The sequence below is a fragment of the Xiphias gladius genome, chromosome 22, assembly GCF_016859285.1.
Source record: "Xiphias gladius isolate SHS-SW01 ecotype Sanya breed wild chromosome 22, ASM1685928v1, whole genome shotgun sequence".
Lineage (NCBI taxonomy): Eukaryota > Metazoa > Chordata > Actinopteri > Istiophoriformes > Xiphiidae > Xiphias > Xiphias gladius.
In genome coordinates this window covers 20,532,229-20,559,598 of record NC_053421.1, presented here as the reverse complement: position 1 = coordinate 20,559,598, position 27,370 = coordinate 20,532,229, and the positions used below count along the sequence as shown (strand labels likewise).

At 38.9% G+C, this 27,370-nt stretch overlaps 4 protein-coding genes across 10 annotated transcripts; 2 read left to right on the top strand and 2 right to left on the bottom strand.

The window, feature by feature from the left end:
- The first annotated feature begins 211 nt into the window (after nt 1-211).
- cblc (Cbl proto-oncogene C, E3 ubiquitin protein ligase) lies at nt 212-15,915 on the top strand. 5 transcript variants are annotated; one of them, XM_040118496.1, is made up of 14 exons: nt 212-400; nt 785-1,382; nt 7,300-7,446; nt 7,559-7,715; nt 8,430-8,551; nt 9,211-9,348; nt 9,435-9,522; nt 9,692-9,823; nt 11,913-12,098; nt 12,400-12,552; nt 12,772-12,827; nt 13,873-13,959; nt 14,142-14,197; nt 15,000-15,915. In XM_040118496.1, the coding sequence occupies exons 2-14, from the start codon at nt 1,024-1,026 to the stop codon at nt 15,131-15,133; spliced, it is 1,815 nt and encodes a 604-aa protein (XP_039974430.1). In that variant the 5' UTR covers nt 212-400; nt 785-1,023; the 3' UTR covers nt 15,134-15,915. The 5 variants fall into 5 exon arrangements, with proteins under 5 accessions (XP_039974430.1, XP_039974429.1, XP_039974428.1 ...); XM_040118495.1 differs by having other exon boundaries at nt 629-1,382; XM_040118494.1 differs by having other exon boundaries at nt 212-861; nt 1,017-1,382.
- Nucleotides 15,916-16,005: 90 nt separating this feature from the next.
- LOC120784584 (trypsin-like) lies at nt 16,006-18,782 on the bottom strand. The gene is made up of 6 exons (XM_040118502.1): nt 18,743-18,782; nt 18,349-18,505; nt 17,893-17,991; nt 17,641-17,804; nt 16,251-16,387; nt 16,006-16,158 (listed from the first exon to the last, which is right to left on the bottom strand). The coding sequence occupies exons 1-6, from the start codon at nt 18,780-18,782 to the stop codon at nt 16,006-16,008; spliced, it is 750 nt and encodes a 249-aa protein (XP_039974436.1).
- Nucleotides 18,783-19,806: 1,024 nt separating this feature from the next.
- Nucleotides 19,807-21,886, top strand: LOC120784583 (anionic trypsin-1-like). Of its 2 annotated transcripts, none has more exons than XM_040118500.1 (5): nt 19,807-19,866; nt 19,964-20,121; nt 20,221-20,467; nt 21,449-21,585; nt 21,734-21,886. In XM_040118500.1, exons 1-5 carry the CDS (start codon nt 19,824-19,826, stop codon nt 21,884-21,886), a joined length of 738 nt encoding a protein of 245 aa, XP_039974434.1. In that variant the 5' UTR covers nt 19,807-19,823. The 2 variants fall into 2 exon arrangements, with proteins under 2 accessions (XP_039974434.1, XP_039974435.1); XM_040118501.1 differs by having other exon boundaries at nt 19,827-19,866; nt 19,970-20,121; nt 20,221-20,496; nt 21,472-21,585.
- Nucleotides 21,887-24,657: 2,771 nt separating this feature from the next.
- LOC120784586 (trypsin-1-like) lies at nt 24,658-26,157 on the bottom strand. Of its 2 annotated transcripts, none has more exons than XM_040118506.1 (6): nt 26,106-26,157; nt 25,695-25,845; nt 25,299-25,549; nt 25,060-25,196; nt 24,828-24,929; nt 24,658-24,705 (listed from the first exon to the last, which is right to left on the bottom strand). In XM_040118506.1, exons 1-6 carry the CDS (start codon nt 26,143-26,145, stop codon nt 24,658-24,660), a joined length of 729 nt encoding a protein of 242 aa, XP_039974440.1. In that variant the 5' UTR covers nt 26,146-26,157. The 2 variants fall into 2 exon arrangements, with proteins under 2 accessions (XP_039974440.1, XP_039974439.1); XM_040118505.1 differs by having other exon boundaries at nt 25,060-25,186; nt 25,295-25,549; nt 26,106-26,145.
- Nucleotides 26,158-27,370: the final 1,213 nt, after the last annotated feature.

The following is a 27,370-nucleotide window of genomic DNA, read 5'->3' as shown; positions in this document are numbered from 1 at the left end:
TGCAGTTGCTGAACTTTGATCTTTGCGTTCATTTCACAGTAGACTACCTGTCTGGATACTGTTACTCAGGCCTTGTGGGTTGCTCTCATTCTAAGCAAATGTTCAGTTTTGAGTCCACACCTCTCTGTCTTCCTCCCTCCCATTTCTCTCTCTCTCTCTCTCTCTCTCTCACTCTCTCTCTCTGCTTGTCTGCCTGAGTAGAAGGGCAAAGAAAACAAACCTGTTTGTCTGCCATCAACCAGGAAACCAATCAAGGGTTGCATCAAGAAGGCAGAGATCGAGGGCGACACCAAGAAAGAGACAAAGAAGAAGCAGCAACACTTGAGGGCATGATAGAGAACATGTTTCCACTGTGTAAATGTAGGACTGCGCTGTTGCTGAGATGTATGAATGCATATTGGTAAGGAGAGTGCTCTGCTAAATAATGGGCAAGAAAGGCTGAATGTGTGGAGTTAGGGTGGAGAGAAGTAGGAGAGTAAGGAGGGGGATGATAGTGTAAAAGTTGAAACTGTTTCAAAGGTTTATTTCAGTCTCAAATCATCCCTTGTTGGTTGTTTTTAATTCACTCTTTTTTCATGATTGACATCTTGTGTTGTACTGTAACTTGTATTTTTTAATTTTTCTGAAGCTCTGACAGAGAGTGAGTGAGAGTGAAAGGCTACAAACGGACAGCAGTGGCGGTTTTGCTTGGAAGTGCTCATCTTTGAATGCATTTTTTAAGTTGCTGTAATTGCATATTTTTTCCGTTGCTGGATAATGTAATGCTGCCCGGTGATTACTAAAGGGATCGAGGATGGATGCTATTCGAGGAGGCTGAGATGTGTGCTTTTCAGATGAAGCTGGGAGCTAATAAAAATCATTGTAAGGACATCAAATGCCAGCTTAAACACTCAGAAACTTGAGGCGATAGCTGCTCCAATTTCTGCTCATGAACATTCACACATATTCAGACCTTGAGCTTTCACAGCTCGTTCACATCTAGTTTTTGGTTCACATTGCTTTCGTTCACACAACAGCGAAATTATGGCGGCAGCAGGTTCAGGAGCCTCAAGCTATCAGCTCCCTACCAGCAGAGACCGGCGGCTGGTGGAAAAGGCCCTCAAAAAACTGGATAAGCTCCATGAGCTGTGCAGTAACCCCCGGCTGCGCCTTAGGAACAGTCCGCCATACCTGCCAGAGCTGGTATTCGAGTCGACAGAACTGCTCATGCAGGTTTGGGAGCCCTACAGAGGCTCTAAGGCGGCAGGCGGACAGGCACCCCGGGGAGACGAGGCCGACTACCTGAGGGTCCACGTCAGAAACCTGCTGGATAAGACAGATAAGGCCATGCTGCTGTTTAAAGAGGGACGGGAGAAGATATTTGAGGAGTCGTCAAGCTACAGGTAAGAGGGCTCCTGACTGACATCTACATCCATATAGATACAGGAAAATCCCATGTTAGCAGGAAATATTTGGTTCTGAAACACTAAATCACTGTGAAGACATTCACAGTAATCTTTAGCCCCCCTTTTTGGAGTTTCATTCCAAAACGCGATATATGTCACTTAAAAAAAAAGTTGGTACAAATCTTTTGTCAAGTTCTTCATTCGCTCATTTATTCACGTTATGCTCCTAACCCTAACCGTCACGTGTTTATCATTTTTCGAGTTTAACAATCTTTCGAGCTGAAACAATTAATCGATAAATTGATTGAGAGAATATTAATCTGAAAGAACAAGAGCCAAAATTGCCAAAATTTGCTGGTCTCAGCGTCTTAAATGTGAAGATGTTTTTCCTGTTTTTCTGTGTTTTGTATCATTGTAAATTGAATATCGTTAGGTTTGGGACTGTCGGTCGGACAAAAAAAGACATTTGAAAACATCACTTTGGGTTTTCAGAACTGGCGATGAACATCTTTCACTATTTTGAACACTTCACAGACTAAATGAGTAACTGATTCATCAAATAAGTAATTGACAGTTTAGTAGATAATAAAAAAGATCATCAGCTGCAGCTGAAAAATCATAGTTTTTCTATATTAAAGTCTTGGTTTGCATAAAAATATTTGATTACTTTCTTCTAATAATATGCATTGCAGAAATGTTGGTTTTATTTGCCATATTTTGAGATATAATCTCAATATATATTTCAATATATTTCTGCCACCACCATACTGCAAGGGTGGGTTTGAACGGAATTTCATTTCTGATGCTCACAGCATTACAGCATTATAACATTATAATTTAAAAAATCGTCAGTGTCTCCGGACTCTGGATTTCTGATCAGACAGTTTTTACAGGGATTTCTATTTCTATTTCCGAGGAAAACTGTTCGCAGTGGGCCCTTTTGATCATCTAGAAAACTCTGCTGGTTATGAATTTGAATTGTTGTGTAAGAAAAATGTTTCAATTCTGTCAGCATCACAACTGCAATTCCATTAAAACTCATTAAAAAAAAACAAATATCCAATATCTCACAAACCGAGTGGGTAAAATATGTGTTTGGCCAGATACCATCAGAAGTAAGTGCGAAAATATTCAATTTGAATGACTGACTATTTAAGGATAGGCTTATATTACAGACGCCATTTTCTTTCCAACTCAGCTAGATCATGTTTTCAAACCGAAAACATGATTTTTTTTCCAGACAAATTCCTCTCTGTAACCTGACCTTTTGTAAGATAAATAAACTGACTGTAAGGTCAAACAGAGGGCACATATCCCTTAAATCTTCATTCAGTACCATGGGACCAGGGCTTTTTACTCAGCTCATTCTGTTTAAGAAGTACGAGAACCCAAAAATAGTCCTCTATATTTGCGAGACCAAAAAGAAAGAGTCTTAGCTTAATACTTGGCAGTTATGATAGAGGCTTTGACCCTTCCTTGAACACTAAATTAAGTGAATTGCATGAACCGTTTTACCCCATCTATAGAGGCTGTAATGAGAAAAAGAAAAACTCCCCCAGATCCCACAAGTCAAATGAGTGCCAGAGAAAAAAAATAATGACCATATTCTGTAAATTTGTTGTTTGGATATAGTGGATTTTTTTAGAGCAGCTATACGGAGCCACTTTTTATTTGGAGTTCGGGCCGCGTCCCCTGTTCCTCTCGGGACTACTAATGACGAAGGTGGAGAAAGAGCCAAACCTTCATCTTTGTAATGCTAATATGGGGAAACTAGAAAAAGGAACGGCAACCTCTGAAAGTGGACATCTCGGGAGAGAGTGTCTGTCAGACATTTTCTGAGTGTATGTCCATACAGTTGTATTAATGGATACCCTACTGTATACATTGCAAATACAGGAAGGATTTTGAGCACCTTTTTACAAGCTTTATGGACTATGTGGGCTGGGTGATAATTTCTACCTATCTATCTATCTATCCTTCTATCTATCTGTCTTTCTATCTATCTATCTAGAATTAGCAACATTGTAATGAGACAGAATATGGAGTTATCCTTTTGCATAAATCTGTTATTTAAAGGATTCATTCCGAGATAAGTTTATCTCAAAAGACAGGCGATAAGTCTCGGAGATAAGTCCGAGATTAAGTTTATTTAAAACCTAAAAATTATCTTGTTTTGTTTTATCTTTCAGATGCATTGCATAACAGTGAAACAAATCAAAAACAATTCCATTAGTTTGACCATTTTATATGTGATTTTACCTGCATTTGCCATTGTATAAAAGAAAATTCTCATTACATCATATTGGGCTATTACTGTAATTTCAGCCACATCACCCAATGGAATCAGTGGAATCTAAAAAGCCATATTTAAAGATTTATTGCATCATCTTCAAGAAGACAACAGATGGCCTCACCGCAGCCACGTCTGCATGAGCAGTCATGTGGCAAATTCCCATTGTGTTATGTGTAATGTGGCTTACATGTCAGGGCAAATTGTATAAATATCATCTTTTGAGTTTTTTGAATTTCCTGTGACAATGTCCTGTTTTTCGCGGTTTGTTATCCCACAGACTCACGTAAGTAGGCTGCTGGTACTCAGTCTATTTCAAATAACATTGACTGTTGGATGGATAAAACAGCCACCCTTTAGTAAGTGAAATTTCTGCCAGGCCATCGTGTAAGGCTAAAAACAGAAGTGAGATCCAACTGACGGTGGAGGCGACAGAAACAGACGGAGGAAGGTTTAGCAGCTGTAAGATTATAGTTTGTGACACACTGATGACTTTGACCTCCTCATTTAAAAGACTAACATGCAAATACTAAGGTCTGTTACACATACAACTGGAACTGTGAGCAGAGCAAGATAAGAAACAATTATATATATATGTTAGTCAATAAATCACTTAGTGAAGTTTACTTTTGCTAATTCGTACATTTCATCACAGATGGAGGAAGTAGTCACATAAATAAAAGTAGCAATACCACACTGTAAAAATACTCCAATACAAGTCAAAAGTGAGAAAATGATCCATCTGACTGTTATACTACTATATATAACTGGATTGTAACTGCTAATGCATTCATGTGCAATTAGCATTTTGCTGAAGGGGAAACTCTGTATCCACTGGGTTAGTTTAACTTATAACACTGCATCATAATCTTATCATATGTTTTGTATGAAAAATCTTGGTAAAGTACCTGCTTACTACAGCTGTAGCTATGAGTTGAGTAAAAAGTGCAATATTTCCCTCTGAAATATCATGGAGTAGAAGTATAAAGTGGCATGAAGTTATTGTAAAATACTCAAGTAAGGTTCAAGTACCTCAAACTTGGACATGAGTACAGTACTTGACTGAATGTATTTAGTTATACCTCACCACTGCATTTCATATTTAAAAAAAACAAACTGTGCTGTGCTCTGCAGCCCTTCATTGTTCAAGTTTGTCACACTGACAAATATTTGATCAGCAGAGAAATATCTGAAACTCCTCGTCATGTTTAGGGTGTGGCTAAAGTTCCTGAACATGAATTTCAATTAAAATTTGTAGCCATTCCACCTTTAAAGCAAATAAACTCTGATGAGATCTCAGACCCAGAATTGATTTGAATGCAGGAACACAAGCATAGTGATGAATGTGAAGGTCCCTTAGAGATGGGTTTAGGTAACAGGTCTAAAGTAAAAATTAATGATCAAACTTTCAATACTGTGTCTGAAAATATACAAGAAATCTTTTGCTGGATTGTATGAAAGTGCTCCATAACTGTCCATAATTATGTTAAGAACTTACTCCTGCACAGCTGAATAGATTTGTTCCACCAGATGCTGGAGTGCAAGAGTTCAAATGTGTCTGCCCTCAAGATCCACTGAAGCTATTCTCTTTCTCTGCATGAGAAAGAGTTTTTTTTTTAAGCAAACTACGCGTTTCACATCAAGCTTCTTCAAGCTGATGAGAAATATGTAGCCTTCAACTTTCACACAAGTACAGGAAATGTGAATCAACCAGACAAATGAATACTGTAATGCAACGCATTGTCCAGCAGCACTACTATATACAGTATCACAGTGATTTGTCCAAAAACAACATTTGCACTTGTCTGCTTACTGTTAAGTTCACCATCATCTTTCTGTCTTTTACATGTTAGTTTTAAGTACATGGCCCAGTTGGATCAAGAGATGTGGCCTAACAATTTCCTCCCCCCTTACTCTCTTCTCCCCACCACCATAGAGGTTTTCTTTTCCTCATTGAGGCAAAAAGTCTATGACCACCTTTCACAAAATCAGTTGTCCTTCTAATGAGACAGTTATATCCAAGATGCATCAGAACTGCTTTCCCAGATATCTTGCAAAAGAGGAGGCATGATGTAATGAAGATTAAAACTTGTTGGCAAACTCAACAGATAAGAAGGTCTGGCATTGTTATATTCTGTAATACAGACATCAGTATATACCACATATAATTGTACAGTTATTGGTTTATTTGTATTATAATAGTGCAAATGCTATCAATTGTGCATTTTGGAATTAGTCCACATTAAAAATGAAGAAAATATAAAGTATACTGAAGTAGAGCCCGACCGATATTTCGGTCGGCCAGTTTTATCAGGCAATATCACAGATTTATCAAGCGCATCAGCGTACATGTCCGATATGTTTTGATATATATATATTTGTGGTCCATGGTCAGGTGAACAGAAACAATAAAACACAGAGGAAAACCTTTCATCTCCACCAACAACCAACCGACAACCTACCAACTTAAAATAAATATGTACAAACACACACCTACACACAAACACACACATACACACACACACACACACACACACACACACACACACACACACACACACACGTGTCTTCCTCCACTCAGACGTTTGTTTTGTTACTTCACTTGAATGTTTGACCTTCATAGAGCAGAATGGACTTTTCAGTGAAGTAGAAAACAGTAGTGTCCAGTAGCTCAACTTTTGAAAACAGAAAACATTTTCAAATCCATAGACTAGATTTTTTCCAATAATGTAGCTGTAGCAGATGTACTTTTAAGACTCTTTAAGTAGTTAGTTGAACTTTTTTGTGGAAAAACAATATCAGATATAAATTATTATTCACAGCAGAGTATTTTTTATGTATTACATAAAAAATTTCAGAAAGAGATCTTACTTTTACTTTTACTTAAGATACTGCTAAATCAAAAGTGAATGACCTTTTTTTACTTATTAGTGTTTTACATTGTACGAATTTGTTATTGGCATCAAAGAATCTTTGGTGCTGGTGTTATTGAATTGATTTTGAATGTAGTGTTTTGGTAGTATCAATTCATTAGGTTTAGACTGAGATGAGTTGAAACACTGGCCACTGGAACATTTTGTGCTATATAAAGATGTGTATGCAGCAGAGCGCATCCTGTTTGTGTGATGGACTACCTGTTGTGTGTGTTTGTGTGTGTATATCTACAGAAAACAACAGCAATCCTTTCTCAACTGAAACTATATAATACGGTATCAGATGTAGAGTTCAACAGTTATGTTTCATCTGAAAAAAATGTGATTATAGAATTTTATTTAACTTTTTTTAAATTTCTATTTTATTTCTACCCAGTTTATTTTGGCCAGCTCCCAGTGTATAGTATACCACACTGCTGAACATGCTTGCCTGGTTTGACATCAATGATTTCACACACTAACACTGCAAGTTGGAGTCCTAGCTCCAGCTTCATGTAATTATATAAAACTTCAAGAAAACAAATTTTAAAGAGTCACACAAATAGAATGCAGGCAAAAATGATAAATGATCTATGATTTTTCTATGCATAAAAATGTCTTTGACATTTTGGACTTATACCTATTATAGCTTGTACACCTATATGTATTTCTGGTCCAACAACTGAAAGTCTTCTGTGTCTTTCATTCTCAGGAGAAACTTGACCAAACTGTCCTTGCTGTTCAGTCACCTGCTTTGGGAGATGAAGGCCCTGTTTCCAGATGGATGTTTTCAGGGTGACACCTACAGGGTGACTAAGACAGAGGCCGAGAGTTTTTGGTGGCATTCATTTGGCAACAAGTGAGTGTGTGTGAAATTTTCAAGATAACAGGACATTTTGTGACTTTTTTCATTTTGTCTTTGCATTTGATGTGTGTACACATTACTACACATAAGTGATGTATTCTGACAGGTGTATAGTTCAGTGGAATAGTTTTAAAGAGCAGCTGCAGAGCGTGCATGCGTTTGAGGAAGGGATGGAGACCATGGCTCTGAAATCAACCATCGATCTCACCTGTAATGACCACATATCTGTGTTTGAGTTTGACATCTTTACTAGACTGTTTCAGGTGAGGTGAACCTTTCCAATAAAGGTAATAAACTGACTATTTAAAGGAATAGTTTGACAATTTGGGAAATGTGCTCATTCGCCTTCTTGGTGAGAGTTAGATGAGAAGATTGATACCACTTTCATATCTGTATAGTTAATATGAAGCTACCGCCAGCAGCCAGTTAGCTTAGTTTAGCGTAAATACTAGACACATGGGTGAACAGCCAGCCTGGTTCTGGTCAAAGGTAACAAAATCAACATGCCAGCACCTCTAAAGCTCACATTATAACTCATTTGTTTAATCCGTAAAAACGTAAAACCTCAGCCACTTTATGGGGTTTAAGTGCCAGACTACCAGAAAGTCCAAATAGCCCAGCACATAATCCCTCATAAAATGGAAAACTGTTTTTACACATTGGTTTCTGTATGGATTATATAAACAGGCATCAACATGCTAAATAGTGAGCTTTACAGGAACTAGTAGGTGGATTTCGTTTAACATTCGACAGATCCAGGTTCGCCGTTTCCCCCTTTTTCCAATCTTTATGCTAAACTAAGCTAACTGGTTAACTGTAGCTGCAATGAGGGTAGTATTTATCTTCTCACCTAACTCTCAGCAAGAATACAAACAAGCATTTTTCCCAAAATGCTAAACTATTCTTTTAATGGTAAAAAATGATGGAGACTAATTCATCCTGAGTATTTTCTCCCTTCCTCTCCTCTCCTCCTTTAGCCCTGGAGGTCACTTTTAAGGAACTGGAACCAACTAGCAGTAACCCATCCAGGCTACATGGCCTTCCTCACCTATGACCAGGTTGTGGCTCGACTCGAACACTACCTGCATAGGCCTGGAAGGTGAGGACGAGCACGGCATAAATATATACATAAATAGCTCTTTAGACGTTTGTTGAGTACTGGAATTACAACATATCTGGCAACTGATCCCAGTTGTGAAAAATTAGGTCCTTGAAGCAACATAGAACCATAGCACTCCAACAACTTTAGGTGCTTGGCTATTTATTATGAAATGTTTAAAAATTCATTACCAGGGGAGATGATTAATATATTACTTTTTAATCTACTTTAAAGTACATTGTATTTATTTTCCTCTTGAGATTTTGGCATATTTTTCATAGTGTATCAAACCCAAGCTTTCCATCTCTTTGTCTAGTATTCAAGAAATGTTGTCCCTGTTATGTTAAGTACAGTTCCATGGAATTATGTAGATGAACAATAAGCATGGCCCAGTGTATATACGTACACTCTTGCATCAATGTTGTAGATGTTTTAAGAATGATAAGAATTTATTGTAAATAATATAACAAATGTGAGAATATACAGAACTAAATACTGACCAAAGTGAGAGTATTTGCAAAAGGATAACTGACACCTAAAATCAAAATAATGTGACTGATCTGTGAATTTTAATGTTTAAATTTCTCTAAGTTTTTGTTCAGTGTTGATTTTCTGTCCTGTAAACAAGTGGGATTTACAAGGATTTCTTTCTCTCACAGCTATATCTTCCGTCTGAGCTGCACAAGAATGGGTCAGTGGGCTATTGGTCACGTGACCACTGAAGGTAGCATTGTCCAGACCATCCCCCAGAATACACCTCTTTACCAAGCACTCATTCAAGGCTTCAGGGAGGGCTGGTAAGGGCATACGCACACTGGTCTCTGATTTCTTCTCCCTTTGTTTGTGTGTTTTCTCTAAGTGCTGCGTGTTTCTGTGACTGCAGCTACTTGTATCCAGATGGCCGTGACGTGAACCCCGACCTGACAAGCTTGTGTGCACCGACCCAGAGGGGCAAAGTCAAAGTCACAGAAGTAGGCGGATGCACTTTATACCTCTTCATCAGATTTACAGTGGACTACCAGCAGCATCCTGAAGCGTTACCAAGACAAAACAGATCATATCCTGAGATATTGTTTTCTTTTATCGTTTTCTGTCTTGTCTCTCTGACTAACCCACCACTGCGATTGCAACGCCCAACAGGAGCAGTATGAGCTTTACTGCGAGATCGGCAGCACCTTCCAGCTGTGTAAGATCTGCGCAGAGAGAGATAAGGACACTCGTATCAAGCCCTGTGGGCATCTCCTGTGCAAACCCTGCCTCATTGGCTGGCAGGTATGAACCCCCCCTCCACTTAATCATGGTAGTTCGATGTACCGTCTATCCACCTTCATTACAGTACAGAACACATGCTAATGTTCAGCTACTACATGCCCATACTTTTTTGTTAAACCAAGACTGCTACTGGTAAAGTTGTTTTGTGTTCAGTGGAGTGAAGCAGTCTGGGCTGACTAAGATAGATATATTTTTGTCCACCAACCTGTAAATCAGCCCTGACATGATTTGGTTGTTGGTTATAGCTCCACCATCCTGTAACACTGACGGTTATTTGCATGTGGTTTGGGGTTAATTTCAAAAATATGCTCTGTGTTTAACAAAGCATGTGAGTGATATTCACATGCTTTGTTATGTAAAATAATATTCCTAAATCAATGCCACAATATATATACACTTAAAAAGCTGCGCAAACCATTCCTCAATTTTAAAAAAATGTGTAAAAATAGCCTCAAAAATTCAAATTATTGTAGAACTATTGCACTGCTTTTGTTAGACCATTAGAACAGTTTCTATATCCCACTTCAGTTTTTACCGTGAATTCATCTTGCATCAGTCAGATCCTGAAAAAACACAACATTTTAATAAAAAATACATTACATTACATAAAAGGAGCTGTGGACTCACCCCTGTACTCTCTTAAACCAGTTTTGTTTTTGTTTTTTCGGCATGATCAAACTTTTTTTTTAAGCTTACTGGAAAAACACAAAACTTTAATAGGTAAAAAAGAAAAGGGCTGTAAAATGATGCCTTAATATTAATAATAGATCCTGTCAGTATGTAACTGACAACTGTATACCTGTAGAAGGGTGATTACAATGGGACTTTAAGCCTGATCAAACCTTCAGATAAAGATGTAGAGTAAATCATATGGTGGTCTTTCAATAAAATCAATATAAAATAATTTATCAACATTTCACCATTTTATATGTCACACAAAGGTATGTCTGGAAATCACGATTGAGATGTCATGTGGACAGCATGTCCACATGTGTGCACTTCTGCTCCTGCAACGGGGCGTCCCCAACTTCCTACTTCCTCTTTTGTTGAAATAGTGCCACATAAGACATCTACTCAGATTCAAAGCTGTCGCTGGCCAATTATGGCCTCACGCTCTACTATTATTTCTATTTTTACTATTTCAGCCAATAGCCTCCCATCTACTGTATATTAAGGAGGTGCTTACATCTTTGCAAAGGCACAGCGCAGTATGCCCTGTCCTGAAATTTGGCTGAAGACTTCCTGTGTGAGCTCAGGTTCACATCCTCTTTAAACCTTATCGGTCACATTCTCTTTGATAAGAAGTGTATGTGTGAGAGAGAGTGAGAAGGACAGAGAAAGAGAGAAACACAGAAATGAAAAGAAAATTAGATATGCTTCATGGATGTCAGATCACATTGGAAAAGCTGTAAAGTCTAGTCGAATACTGTGGTTAAGCAACCCTCTTCATTAATAGTAAGTTTATGTACAATACTATGACCTGCGTGAGAAAATAACAGGGAGTTCGATTTTAAAGTAATTTAATCACCATTCCAATGCATCTGCACATATTTGCATCTGAATACCAACTAACAGGATATGTCACCTTAAATAAAAGTTTTATTACATGATTTTCAAAGCAGTGTGTGGCAAGTATAAGTGTTTAAAATAGGCCAAATAATGGTTATCCAAACTGAAGGTATATCAGTCAGACAAACTGCAAAATTAGTTGATAATGTGGGAAGGAGGGCAATCTGAAAAGAAGAAAAGAAGAGAATCAGTAGTCACAAAAAATGCATGATATGAGCATCATAAAACGCAAAGCCTGTACGCTGGAGCAGTAGAAGAAAAAGAAAATTTTCAATTCACCTTCATCTGGCTTAGTGAGTAAAACCGCGATCTACACTGTCTGTTGAACGTGGTATTTTCCACCTGCTTCTTCTTGTGAAAAACTGGTGGCTTTTTTCTGTGAAGACAAGCCCAATCTATTCCACTGCATGCAGTTCAAAAGACATGAAGCTGTTCTCAAGACAACGCTTGACAATGGGTGTTTAAATTCAAACAGTTTTTCCATTGCTCTGCCTCTTACCTGTCATTGATGTCTCTCTAGCAGAAGTCGGCCGGCCACACCTGCCCGTACTGTCGTTGCAGTATCAGAGGAACAGAGTCCATACTCATCGAGCCCTACCTGCCAGGCGGCGGTCACTGGGAGGAAGAGGAGGGTGAGGATGATGCCGGGGAGGAGGACCATGAGGACATCGAACTCATGGTAAAGGAAATGGCTGCCCTGAAGAAGGTGTGTGAATATATTTTCTGTATATGCCCTTTTGTTTTGTCCATTTTTAGCTAGCATGGTTGTAGACTCTAAGTGTTGTTTCAGTGTGTTCATCTCTGTCTGCAACATTTCCAGTCTGCTAGTACATGGTTGTAGTTCAGTGATTCAGCAGGAATTCTAGCTTAAAATTGATCACCTTGTTTGGACCATGCGTCCTTATCCAACCTCCTGTCTCTTTCAAGTCATGTTCTGCAATGAATGATAAATTAAGGTTAAAAAAAATCCCCACTGGCTGCCTACTACATTTTGTCTCACTCAACAGTTCTCAAGTTTGGAAAACCAGGTGCCCAGCTCCCACCTCTGCGCTCCACCTCTGCCCCCTAAAAACAGTACAACCCCACACTCTTCATATTCTGCCAGCCAGTCGCAGACATTAGAAACCAAGATGCTGGCCAAACACTCCCACTCTGGTTCAGTAAGTTTCACAGACACTCAAGTGATTTTGCATATTGTCTTGGCAGTTTGATGATAGTGATAATTTTCTCTAGTCCCCACAGACACTAAACTCTGAGAACTGTTAATTCATACACAGTACTGCAAAGACTCACCAACCGTAGTGTAGATATGTGTACTAGCTGGTGCCTGCACAGTCTTTGTGAAATGTTCTCTTCTGTCCTCTTCCTCTTTTCCGCAGGCTCAAGGTGTCAACAAAGTGCCTAGAAGACACAAACAACAAACAAACATGAATAGGTGAGAACCTGCTGTTGTTGGCTGTAAGAGAACTAAGAGAGGACCCTTCCAGCAAGTTACACTTGACTTCACTGGTGTGTGGTCGTTATGGTGTGACTTTGATGGTGTAATTTTATATAATATGTGTTTTTATGTATAATGACTCTAATTATGGATTTGTCTTTGGTAAAAAATAATAAAATTGGTATTAAAAAGAATATTGTTTAGAGGTACCATATGTAATTTTTTGCTATCGCTACAGAGCCAACGTTAGTATTAACAGCTGTTTACTTACTAGTTTATAAGAAACATTGCCAATTCAGCATCGAACTTCATTCTTTTACTCGCCAGGAGCTGTCTCCTGCGGTGGAAGGCAGCGCTGATGTTAATTCTTGTTTTGCTTCTATTTCTATTACTTTTTTTCTTCTACTGAAGTTAGCATGCTAAACAGCTAACCCCGGCCCGTGCTGTCTCATAACAACACAGTAATGTCACAGTAGCATCCAGTCTGCCCTCATTTCAGCATGAGAGGATGAGGAAGTAGCGTTGCCCAGAGGGCTTATTTTTCTTCCTGTAAATGAGACGATGGCTAGTACGCGACCATCGCCACCACAACCACCCGCTCCCAGCAAGAAACCACGTTTGGCAGTAGAGAAAACTTAGATGTAGCACATTTAAAAAAAAAAAAAAGTTGCATTTAACTATGGACTGGACTGCTAATTTCAAGATTCATATTATTCTTACCAGCTGCTGTGCCAAGACACAGATATTAGAATTATTATAATAACTAAAAATGTTTTCTTTTTAAGCTGATTGTGAGGCAGAGCGGTAATGGCTAAGAATTCACGTGTTGTGTCAGTAGGGGTTCCCTGATGTTTGTGCAGTTAATTTCCTACTTTGATTAGGTAACTCTGTTCACTGTTTACTGTTAAGAGGATCCCCATTAGCTTCAACTGAAATGGTTGCTAGTCCTACATATATACATGAGACAAGATCTACACATCAACAGTTATTACGGGAAAACATAACATGGGGAATGTAAAATGTGCTGTGCCCTTTCCATCAGGCATCAGGGGGAGGAGTCACACCGCAGTGAGGAGGAGGAGGAGGAGGGTGGGCTGAGATCATCTATGCCACACCCACTCTCCCACAGGTGAGAGAAAGATTTCTCCACTGACACTCACAGCAATACACCACTATTTCCCACCTGAGCCTGCATGTTTCACTGTTAATAGTCAACAGTAAAGGCTATCATGCCTCAGACATACAGTGGGATGCTGATTCAGTTGCTCATCTTTAGCAGCTCATTCATTTTTTTTGCGTTGTTTTAAACAGTGCTGAATACCTTACAGAGGCAAAGTTTCTGTTTTCATCTCAGAAGGCTGTTGACAGTAAGTTATTGCATGTTATAACCTTGTATCCTGAACTGTGCACATGCAGTCTTTAAACTAGATTGAAGTGAGAATATTTACAACATGCAGAAGATCTTATCCTAAAAAATACACAAGGATATAGGCCAGTGGTTCCTAAACTTTTTCTGTCATGCCTCCCCCTGGAAACCGACTTTAAAAAAAATCAAGCTTTACCAGCACTGGGAAAATTAGTAACAAGAGGAGCCCAGTTAAATGTTTATTGACATAACATCATCAAGACTGCCAACTGCAGGTTTCTTTTCATGGATGTTTTTCAGTAGGTTCTGTTATACAAATGAAAGATGTGAGTAAAAGTTTGAATTTGTACACACAAAAGACATAAGGCTCTTCTGCTATACTGACAGTGAACTCATCCTGTACTTTATATTTCATGATGCTTTCAGAATTAATCTTGCTAACTGGAATCCTAATAGCCATACTAGTATCTTGCTAATGATGAATCAATTCCAGCAATTATTGCAGTGCAGTACAACAGATGATAATGTTATTTAGACACTGGGTCTGCTCAACTCTCGTAAAGTTGCTGCTCCTAACTTCATTGATTAATCATAATCAGCTAATACATTTATGCTATCAAAGGGGGTATTATTGCTTTTGAAAAGCTGCTTTATCCTGTTTCAAAATTAAATATGAGTTTTTCACAGCAGAGCCAGACGTTTGTAAAATTATGGAATATAATTATTAAATATCTCTTTAGACTTTTAGACTCCGCATGTGTATTGTACATTATACAATGACATCGTTTTATGTTTGTGTGTAGGTGGAGCCACATGGCTTGGACCCTCCCACCCAGTCAAGGAGAGAAGTAGACACACAGAGAGGGAGGAAAGGAGGGCTGGTCCCAGAAAAGACAAATATGGCCTGGGTGAGATGACAAGAACAATGTCATCCTGACCAAAAAAAACCCATCTTCTGCAAAACAAAGACTCTTTAAATAAAGCGAAAGATCCTTGAGGACTACAATAACTTCAAGCAATCAGCCCCCAGGGAATGTAAAGCTAGTTTTTGACGTCTTTTTTCAACTGTAAATGACCATGTGTGTCTGCTGCACTGATAAGCTGAGATGCGTGGGTGGGACTGACAGAAAACTTGCCCACTGAGGCCTCCTACTGTTCAATAATCACAATGCTATTATCTCCACAGTAGGTTCAGTATTGATTCCTAAATATAGTGTCACACACTGTCTTCTTTATAATTAAAGCATTTTCTGAGCCTCCATTCAATAATAGATATTAATGAAAGGCTTGATATTTGAAAATGTAATTATATGGACAAATGTAGGGGGGCAATGAAATACCTAGTGTGAACATTTGAATCATTAGAAATATGTTACCTTGTCATTTAACCCATACCATAAGTTTGTTCTTATAAATAAGATAAAACTCAATCAAACAGCCTTATATGGTACTAAAATCAAACAAATAAACCCATAACTGTAACAAGCACTGTATACAGCACTTGAGTTTCTACATAGTGTCATTTGGTTTAATTTAGTTTCATTTTTTTTCTCTCATTATGGACACAAAAACATGAACAGACGAATGAAAAGTGAATACATACCAAGTGGTTTTATTGTGTTTTCTAAGTAGTGGTATGTACGTGTTGATTCTGGAAGTGTGAGGGAGAAAACTTCAAAGGAGACAAGGCACCAGAGAAACAAAGAAATATAAAAGTTGGGGGTGAAAATAGGGCTGAGTGGGAACATAGAGGGCAGGGAAAAGAGGAAATCAATTGGAAGAAGTCAGGAGGGAAAGCTGGTAATTTCCTCAGGGGTAGGCTGCCAGGGTGTCTTGAATCCAGTAGAGGAACTCACACACTTTGACATAGACGCCGGGGTAGTTAGGCTCAGCACATCCCTGACCCCATGACACCAGGCCTTGTAATTCCCCCTCACACACCAAAGGACTGCCAGAGTCACCCTGAAAAAACACAGTACTCAGTGATTAATCCTTCTGCACATGCAGAGCTTTGAGTCCAGTAAACCTTTGGAAACATTTCCTGTAAAACTCACATTGCACACGTCTCTGCCTCCATCCATGTATCCCGCACACACCATCCTGGGTGTGATCATGCCTGGATAGGAATTCTTACAGTCCTGCTCATCAACTATGGGCACGTCCAAACACTGCAGACGGTTGGGTACGCTAACTGTAACAGGCAGAACAGAGAGATATTTTTCAGGCTGGCAATATTCTACATTTTTGTATTTGTCAAAAAAATCCCATGAAGACAGCAACACCAAAAATGCATCCGTCTATCTCCCAATACATTCTGACTTCCCCAGCCTGTCTGTGAGTCTCATTCCAAAACTTTTTCATTCCGAAACCTTTGAAATGTGTTACAAATATATACTTTAACTTTTTCCTAAAACAACTAGGCACTCTAATTTTTAGAAAAATTTAAACATATTCAAACATACTTTTAGAAAACTTAAACATATGTAAATGGTGTGTTTGCTGGGACTGTTTCAGATGAAGATTCGTTGCAGGAGCATATATTTACACATATTACACAGACAGTACTTCTTACTAGGATAAAATTGTTGCTGGTTTTGGTCCGTTTATTGGATTTGTTGACAGTAAGAAAAGTATTAAATATCAGGAAGCATCTCCTTTAAAGCTGCTATGCCTAGGATTTGAAAATGTATAATTTGGGGGCCCCAAGTGTAATTATTAAAAAAGACACTGTGTCGGGCAGTAATGCATGCTGCGAATTGTCCGATACTTACGTAATAGCAATACCACAATGGAAAACTGCTCCATTGTCTTGCATCAAAAAAACTTACTCAAGTAAAAGTACAGAAGTTAGTTAGCTTAGTCAGCTAAATGTATTTAAGCTATTAAAAGTAACAGTCTTCATTATTCAGAAAAATGGCCCTCGTGAGTGTAATATTATTACTGTCTCTACTTTATTATTGGGTTAATAGTACTAATGTATTAATGTGTAATTAGCATCTCACTATTGTAGTTTGTCCAGGTTGACTTAATTATAACTATTTTATAAACCGACTATATATTTTCTATATCTGAAAAGTAACCAGTAAATAAAGCTGTTAAATAAATTTTGTAGTGTAACAAGTAGAATATTTCCTTCTCAAATGTTGAGGAGTAGAAGTTTAGAGTAGCATAAAATGAAAATATTCAAGTAGAGTAAAGCACAAGTACCTCAATATTGCACTTAATTACAGTGCATGAGTAAATGCACTTAATTACTTTCCAACACTGCAAATTTAACCTGGTGACTGAAATGAATGGGATGAAGGGAACATATAAACTGCGCTAGTTTTTACTCAGATTGTCTAATTTTTCCACAAAGCATACTCCGAGCCATGTTCAGTACATTACACACTCTAGCTGCAACTGTTGTATAATTAAAATCACTGAATCACGAATGTAACCCACTCTCGCCATCTATGGTAATGTATCCCCAGCCAGACACAGTGCAGGGGAGCCCAGCGAACGGGCACCCTCTGGGCAACGGGATGGGTGCGACTGCCTCGGTCACCTCCACAGGGTGGAAGAGCTTGATCAGCATGATGTCATAATCCAGAGTCTGGTAGTCATAGCTGCACACGGAGAAATAGAAAAGAAGATGAACGAATCAAAGGATCATTATATCCTGCAATATATCCTGTGGTTCGTTTTTTCACCCACCTAGGGTGCCAGATGATGGTGTCGGTCTTGGCGATCTGCTCAGTACCCTCAAACACTCGCACATCGTGTTCTCCCAGGATGATCTGCATGGCATAGGGACTGAGACAAGAGGTGAAATATACTAGAAAAACATGGAAGCAGAAAAAGCTTTCAGTATTATGTTTCTTAAAATTCTACATCAGGTTAAATCTTCTATTCTCCACATTTTGCAAATACTGTACTGCTTTTTTTTATTTTATTTTATTTTATTTTAGATTTAACAGATGTCTTCCACATATGGTCCTAAACTGAAAAGCACTGGTCATTCCACCAGCAGTTGTTTCTGTTTTAATTTCAAAGGGATAAATGCATAAAAATCAGAAAGACAAGTGGTAAAAAACTAAAAGAACTTGGAAACAAGAGAGAATAACACATATAGTTTAATAATATATAACATAATTCTCCAGGTATACTTACTTGTACCAACAGTGGGCAACAGAGAGGACCCACTGGTTGTTGATGAGCACCCCACCACAGAAGTGGTAGCCATAGTTGAGGGAGGCCATGTATGGACGAGAGTGAGGCTCGCAATCCTGCCCGCCAATGATCCGTCCATCTTCACGGGGAACTGCCGCTGTTATACACACACACACACGCGTACACACACACACAGGAAGAGATCGAGAGCAACAGAAAGAGGATTTCAGAGTCTTTATCCGCCATCTTCATCCACAACTTGCCATCATATTTTTGAAATCTCTCGCATTACAGTACAAACGTATGGCTGTGCATGTGTATGTGTTCCCATATGTGTAAGTATTATACGCATATGTATATTTGTATATGTATCTTTGTGAATATGTGTCGTTACCAGCAGCTCCAACAATCAGCAGCAGAGCCAGCAGTCTCATGGTGTCTGTTGAATGATCAGAAGACACCTGGACACACCCCAGCTCATATTTATATCCCAACACCCCCCCCCCCTTCCCTTTTTGTGACCCCATCTGTGTCCTCACACTCTGTTCATACTTCTTGGCACCAAGCCTCATCCCAAATCTACTCTCTTATCATGTTCCCCTCTCTTATCACACCCCCTACAGTTGTGTCATCTCTGCACCTCATTTACAAATGTGGACCAAGGTCTCCAAAATTTAACACCTGTTTATGGTTCTATCATGAGTCAGACATAGTCACACAATATACAAACTATTATAAAACCTTCTTTTCAAGTTGGACCCATAGGACAAAAGGGGGGGGGGGGGTTAAAGCAATAATTGATGTTTGTTTTTGTTTTTGTTATTAACAAAGAGACTCCATTACCAGACCTTTTATGAACCATAGTTTTGGTTGAACATATATATAAAAAAAAGATAAGTAAATGTGCTGTGGTATGACTCCGCTTTTGGTTGCCCTTGAATAAAAGCAAAGAAAGGTGAGAAAGAACTCAGCTGTGGTCTCAGAAGCAGAAAACTAAACAAACATGCCGTGTGCTTCTTTTTCTGAGAAGTCATTCTGCTGTATTGTAGTATACCCATATGCAATGACACTGTAAAGCTGGTTACAATCATTTATTGTGGCATATGCTGAAAAGGCACTCACACATGTCACAAACAAAAAGATTAGACACATTTATTTAGGTGATAAGTACCGAAAATCTACAAAATGATCTATAAAAAAACAGGGTGAACAAAATATTCTTCAAGGCCAGATGTTGCTCATTTATTAACTGACAGGATGAACCTGGCACATGAAAAGATAAGATTATTTTTCAGGGCAGGAATAGAGGCTGGTGGAGTGAAAAGAGATTCAAAGGTGGGTGGGAGGATCTGGGTGGAGGATTGGAGGTGAGGTGAGGTGAGGGAGGGGGGTGCATGGAAAGGGGCTGGTATAAATGCAGTAAGTGACAGATCATCTACGTCCAGTCTGGTCGTAGGAAGGCTTGAGTCAACTACATGATGATTGGCCTTATTGTTCTCACACTCCTGGGCGCTGCAGGTAAAGCACATCTGAAGTATGTACAAAAGGCTTAGAATAACAACGAACTTTAACCTCTGATAAATATGAAGCATTTTATATTTCCTTTACACCACAGCTGCAGCCCCTGCAGATGACAGGATTGTAGGTGGCTACACTTGTGAAGCCCACTCCAAACCCTGGCAGGTGTCTCTCAATATTGGCTACCATTTCTGCGGCGGCTCCCTCATCAGTGACCAGTGGATCGTCTCTGCTGCTCACTGCTGGCAAAAGTTTGTCTTACATTCATGTACTCAGAAGCTTATATATGAACTTCATGGCCAACATAATTTCAATCATTTTCTTCTTTGTCGCTACTTCAGCCCCTTTTCCCAGATTGTAGTCTTGGGTGACAACCACCTCTGGATACACGAGGGCACGGAGCAGTACATGTCAGTGGATGCCATCTACTGGCATGAGAGTTATGACTACATGACCCTGGACTATGACATCATGCTGATGAGGCTGGCACATCCCGTCACCGTGAACCAATACGTCAAGCCTGTTGCCCTGCCCAAAGCCTGCCCCGTACCTGGGGAAATGTGCACGGTGTCCGGATGGGGGAACATCTACACTGATCAAGGTGAGGTGCACCTGAACTCGACTTTGAAAGTCATGAAAACATTTTGCCCACGATAAGAGAATGTTCAATCAGCTGTCGTTTCCTGACGTTTTTGTTTCCTAGATGACCTAAGGAAACAAAATGTGACAAATTATTACACACAAGGCCTTCATTTAAAAAAAAAGTGATTATTGAAATGCTGCAGTTGCTTGGCCGCTGCCAGGTACTGAACACTGTACACAGTGTTTTAGCAGACGAGGACCACCTCACCTTAAACAAAGACAATTTCTACCTCTGTCAGAGAAATGATTACACTTTTATGAACCATTAACTTTTAAGGAAAAAGAGTAGAGGTTCTATTGCACACAGCAAACACCGTATAGTTAATAAGTGTGGCTATTTAGGCCACCATCTATAAACTAAAACCGATCACCATTAAAGATGTGTCGATGTGTCTGGTGGCTTACCATCTAGGCTAAAGACTGTGTAAAAAGACTGAGAATGGTGACTTTTCACTGTTGTAGGAGACATCTTGTTTCCAATAGTTGAAGTTTTGAAATGACAAATGTTTGCATATTCATAGATTATATATTTTTCAAGGAGGGAGAAAGGGTAAATATTATTTTAAGAATTTTAAACAAGATAACTGAGCTGTTTTGTGTGAAAAAAACATATAAAACACAAATTTTAGTTTTGCAGCAAAGTTTTTTTTTGTCTCAGAAATGTCTGGAGAAGTTCATTGGAAAGCTTAGATGTTTATTTGATGAATGATTTCTACAAACACATTTCTAGAACCCTTTTAAAAACCAATATAACACCTATTTAATTTCATAAACCTATTATGGCTGCAATACTAAAAGCAAAAAGCTGTCTTAGCTCCATTAAACATTTTGGAGCCAGTCACAAAGATCATATATTCTGTGGTGACATTGCTCACACAAGGTAAAATAATGATCCAACTATTCTCCAACCTTTATCTTTCTCTCTTGCTCTTATCTGCAGTGTTCAACCCATTTTACCTCCAGTGTGTGGAAGTGCCAATTCTGTCTAAAGAGGATTGTGAGCGTTCCTACCCTGGCAAGATCACTGACCACATGGTGTGCGCTGGATACCTGGAGGGGGGCAAGGATGCTTGTCAGGTATTTGGACACAATTACCCAGCACATTAAACAAGGCTAGGTAATCTCGTGAACATGCAGAGTAACAAAATGTTGAGTAATAATTATTGTGTGTGATGATGAGATGATGGAGGGAATAAACTCCCTTTTCTTTCTCTCCCCTGCCTAGGGGGACTCTGGTGGTCCTCTGGTGTGTAATGGGGAGCTGCAAGGTGTTGTCTCCTGGGGCCAGGGCTGCGCTCAGCCTAACTACCCGGGCGTTTACACCAAAGTCTGCTCTCTGATGCCCTGGATCAACAACATTCTCTCCATGTACAGCTAGGCTGTGATCTCCCATTCGAGAAACACATGACAGAGGGAAAAACCAGAGGGAGATTGAAATTGAAGGAGACGGAGACAGGCGGTGTCGTTGGTTAGTGTCAGAGAGAAAAAAGCAGCGGGAGAGCGGCTTAGAGAGAGCCTCGAGGAGAAATGGTGGGAAAGAGAGGGAAAAAGAGATGTGTTTAGTCAGGGCACAATCAATAAAATCTTCCATTTTGTGACGGATCAGTGTGTTTATGTTGTTGATGATACTGTTACTGCTCCTAGTGCAGTGGTTCCTGGGCACCTGTGTTTCATTTCTGAATACATTTAGTATGAATAAGACATTTCTGAATACTTTATTTCAAATCAGTGGTGAGATTTTCACCACACAATCACTCCATATGATGTTCCATCAAAATAAGATGCAAACTAACACAAACCGTTGCTTTAAGCTGTTGATGCGTGGATAACACCGGTGGTCAGTATTTAAATGCTACATGAAAAGTGTTGATAAGGTTTTGTCAGTCTTTTCGTTTTCTCGGAGCACATGAATACTGCCCTCATTTTGATATTCTGTCTCCTGAACGCTGAGTGCTTTAGACATCTGGAAAGAAAGGGCACAGATGTTGCAAATCCCCATTTCTCAATGTCAAAACATGACAAGAGGCTGAAATGGACTCAGACTTACACTGAAAGTCTACAAAAGTTTATTCTTTCTAATGCAGAGAAGGGTCTTCTTTGTAATCTGTCACCTGCCATGCGTTTTGTGGTTCAATAGTCATATAACTGAAGATAACAGACACACTTCTCCTTCATATTTTCCATCACAATGTTATTTTCAGTAAATCCATATGATTTCTGACAATATTTTAGCTTTATTTTGACAAAGACTAAAACAATGAACATGTTTTAAAGGTCAAAGATAATTTAAGTAGATTTCAGATATGAACAAAAGTGAGTTCGTGTCTGTACCAAATCCTAATTTTTGGATTTAGGGGATGGTGGTACATTGTTGGCTCATGGGTCTTGCACACCAGTAGATGTTCAAGCGAGGACCTCCCAAATGAGGGATTAATGCTGTGATGTACCTAAAATCTTGGCGCTCAGCTGTATGAGAAATGGGGAACTGATGCAATACAAGCTGGAAGTCTGTCATATTTTCGACTGATCACCTGACAGTGTCATTCGGAAGAAAAGAAAACGCACCTTCAGGTTGTCAAACGGGTCTCACAGTTTCACAAATATTATGATGCTCAAAAACACTGCAGTTACTTTTACTTTTCAACAAGAAAAGAAATGTCATGCTCACCCCAATTGCCTTGTTTTTCTGTCCGTGAAAGGTTAGTCGAAGCTGCTGGTTGAAATTCAGCCATCAGCAGACAGTTATACTGAAAGCATGGCACATATCTTGTTTGACACTTTTGCAGCAAGCAATAGATTGCCTGAAATCACTTGCCGGGCAGTTGCACAGAAATATCTCCCATCTGTTCTCCACAGACAGATAAGATTGCAAAGCACTTGCAGCTCTGTCCAGGAATATGGCCTCTCTCTTCATCATTATCGCTGTGACACAAGATTCAGAAAGAGATGAGATGATGAAATGGAATAGGACAGGAAGACAGATTAGTAAATGAGAGACAAAATGTAAAATTAAAAGTCCCTTTCAAGGATTATTTTGCATATACATTCATAATTAATTTATTCATTTTTCAAATGCAAGGAAATGAAATTGAATCATTAATTGACAACAACGATAGCTGACATCCGTCTTCTAAAGAGCTGTGAGAATTTTAGTACTGTATAACGCAGAGGTATACCTGCAGAATGTACAAGCTAAATGACAAACCCATATAAATACTGGCAAAAAATACTGGTTGAAAAATCTACATCTGAGTGAAATTGAGATATAAGTTATTAAATGCTGCTGTGGAAGGGAAACTATTAGTATATAAACATAATTTTCGGGAGGCAGGGTTGCTTTAAAAAATGTTGCCAAATTGGGGGCAGCATTTGCCGAGAACATCAAATGTCTGTGACAGGGAGTAAATGAAATGGCCCAGGATCTTAAAAGGATCAGACAAGCACAATGATATTTTGTATTCAAATTAAATTATTATATTTTAAAACAAATTCAATGCAGTAGTTTGGAGCCAGGTTTGCAACATCAACTGTTGATGCTAGGAATGGTCTGAGGCAAGAGCAGTTACAGTTATCTTGTGGATGTAAGTTACCTGACACTTTGTTTACAATAGTTATTTAATAGTAGGTGGGATTAGGACACCATTTTGATATGTTTCTCTTTTTATTACTCTTTAATCCAGTTTATTGCTTGCAGCAAAAAAAAAAAAAAAAAAGGAAAATGCTTTCTGGATTTAGTTTTTAATTCCTATATTATCATTATTGTTGATTTAAATGATTATTGTCAATAATGAATGAGAAATACAGGGTGTTAGGAGACTTAAAAACACCAGGTAATGATGAGTAAAATTCCTTGTAGTCCTCTAGTCTTTTGTTTTTTCAAATGAACCATACAGTTATCTATAACTTCACTATTTGTTTGACTCGTCTGTAATCATTAGTAATGAGATTTTTTACAAGCTTATAATAAACAACCACATTTTTTGGAGAACACTTAAGAATATGTTTTTGTTTTGTCATGTTACTGCACACAAAAATAGATTCGAATAATCTGCTTTAACTTTTTATTTTTCCTAGTGTTCAGTACAAAAGATGGAGCATAAACAGCAAATGATGTTGAACTGCTTGACTGAACTTGTTTCTTTGGATCACTTAATAGCTGGCCATGGTCGTCTCCAGCCATTCATTGAAGATGCAGACCTAAAAATGAAGAAGACCAGAGTTAGATCAGCTAATCAGTGTGTCACTGTAGTTCAGTCAGCCAGAGTAAAGCTAAACTTGACACAGTGTGTTGATTAATATCTTTCCCCTTTGAAAGTTACCTTGGTGTAGACACCAGGGTGGTCCTTCTCAGCACATCCGTAGCCCCAGGACACGACACCCTGCAGCTCACCGTTGCACAAGACGGGGCCACCAGAGTCACCCTGAGAGAGAGAGAGAGAGAGAATAAGAACGATTAAGAAAACAAAACAAAAATGAATTGTTTCAATGAACAATGCAACTGAGATGCACTAGTCTAGAAACGGCCTCTTGCAGATTCCTCTTGTGACATACCTGGCAAGAGTCCTTGCCGCCCTCCAGGTATCCAGCGCAGAACATGGAATTACTGATCATGCCAGGGTAGGCGTTATCACAGTCCTGAGCAGACAGAATGGGGATCTCCAGGCACTGCAGCTTGTTCCTGTCAGCAGCTACAATGTGTAAAACAAAGTATGGGGGAAAAAGGTTTAAAATGACACACATTTTGAGAAAATGGTGGAACTCTTAGCAGTTAAAATGCAGATGTTACTCACTGGAGCTCATGGTGTTGCCCCAGCCAGAGACTGTGCACATGGTGCCAGCAGGGGCACAGCTGGTGGGCAGAGGCACAGGCTGCACGTACTGGTCGAGGACGGCGGGCTTGCTCAGCTTGATCAGCATGATGTCATTGTCGATGGTGTAGGGGTTGTATTTGGGGTTGCGGATGACACGGGAGGAGATGATGAACTGCTCAGTTCCCTCACTGACCCTGATGTTGTGCTCGCCCAGACGCACCTCAATACGGCTAAAAACAATACAAAGTCAGAGGGTTGTTGCTAAAGCACAGAAAAATCACCATCCAATAATTATCAGTTTACTCCTCAGGAGAATAAATCAGACTTATAATGAGACTGTTATTGAGTGTTGGAAAACAAGAGGACTGTGCTTACGACTTGTAGCAGTGAGCAGCAGACACAACCCAGTTCTCGTTGACCAGGGAGCCTCCACAGAAGTGGTAGCCAGAATTCAGAGACACCTGGTAGGCCAGAGAATGAGGCGTGCACTCATGCCCTCCGACGATCTTGTCTTCCTCCGTGGCAACTGAAAACACATGTTGGCAACCAGTTAGTTGTTTACATCTACTCTGAAACATCTTTGTATGCAGAATGTGCTTCTTCCTGATTTCCAGTCAAACCCCAAAAGTTGTGTGTTACGCATTTGAGTACTCAGTTAGGTTAATTAAATAGGTTGCTGCTTAGAGATGTTGAGGTGATGCCGGATAAAGCTCTGGTCTGGGATGACGACCAGTAGACTGCCAGAAGAGAGCAAGGCAACCTGCTCAAATAAAAGTTCACACTTACAAGCAGCTCCAATGAGCAGAACGAAGACCAGAGACCTCATGGTTGCTGTGTGATCGAGTCGATGAGAGGACTTCACCTGGATCTGTGGTTTATATCCAGTCAGGAGAGCTGCCCAGCTCTCCGGCCAGCCTTATTGGTCAGTGTGGAGCCAATCTCTGCAGCGGGATGTTGGGGTTGAGTGATTCATTTCCAGAATTACATAAAAAAAACAAAAAAAAAACTTCCTTGTAGATGTAAGGATGGCTTTCTTGTCAGCAGATTTTGGAAAATCATAAGGGAAAGTATGAATATGTTTCATTCTGATCCTGTATTATGTATTTGTTAAATTGTTCATGTAAATATTAATTACACAAGTAAAAAAAAATCTTTCCATGATCTTTGTCATCTAAACATTGTTTTAGTTTGAGCTTTTTTTTATGTAATCACTGTTTTTTGAAACTATCATGTCAAATAAATATTAAATATTATTAGATTACACAATAATAATAATAATAATAATAATAATAATAATAATAATAATAATAATAATAATAATTTATTTATAGCCATGTAACTTGTTTCCTTCAGTCAACACTCGCAGCTAAATTCATTATTTTACAGATTACATTTTAGATGTATAGATTACATCTAGACAGGAACATTGACAAAGGGATTGACCATTTCAGCACACTGCAAGCAAACCTCTGGTTCATACTGAAGAATAAGTATATTGTGCTTACTTGGTTTTTTGAACTGCAAGCACTTTGCTGAAATAGTCATACACTCAATTATATCTCAGAGGGAAATATTGTTTTTTTTAGTTTTTTTTTAAATCCACTTCATTTATCTATCAGCCGTAATTACTCTCTTACTTTTGTTCTGGTAAAACCTATTAGCTGAAAGTTGGCCCATGTTTCTTTGGTCAGATTAAACAGGTACACACGAGACCTCTATATTTAGATGTGTGTAAACACAGGGTCTCACAGCTGTGTGTTTCTCAATACCCGTTACCTGAAAACTAAATTCAGATGTGAGGGTTGAGGCTGCCCTGAGAAACAAATCATAATATTTGTTATATTCTTTACGAGGCACTTTCAATAGGTATAAAGCAGTGTCGGAGGAAGTACTCAGATCTGTTACTGAAGTAATACCACAATTCTGAACACTTTGTTACAAGTAAAAGTCCTGCTTGAGTTAAATAAAGTTAAATCTTTTGAGTTAAATAATAAAGTATTACTTGGAAAATGTACTTACATAATTAAAGGCAAAAGTACTCACTATGCAGA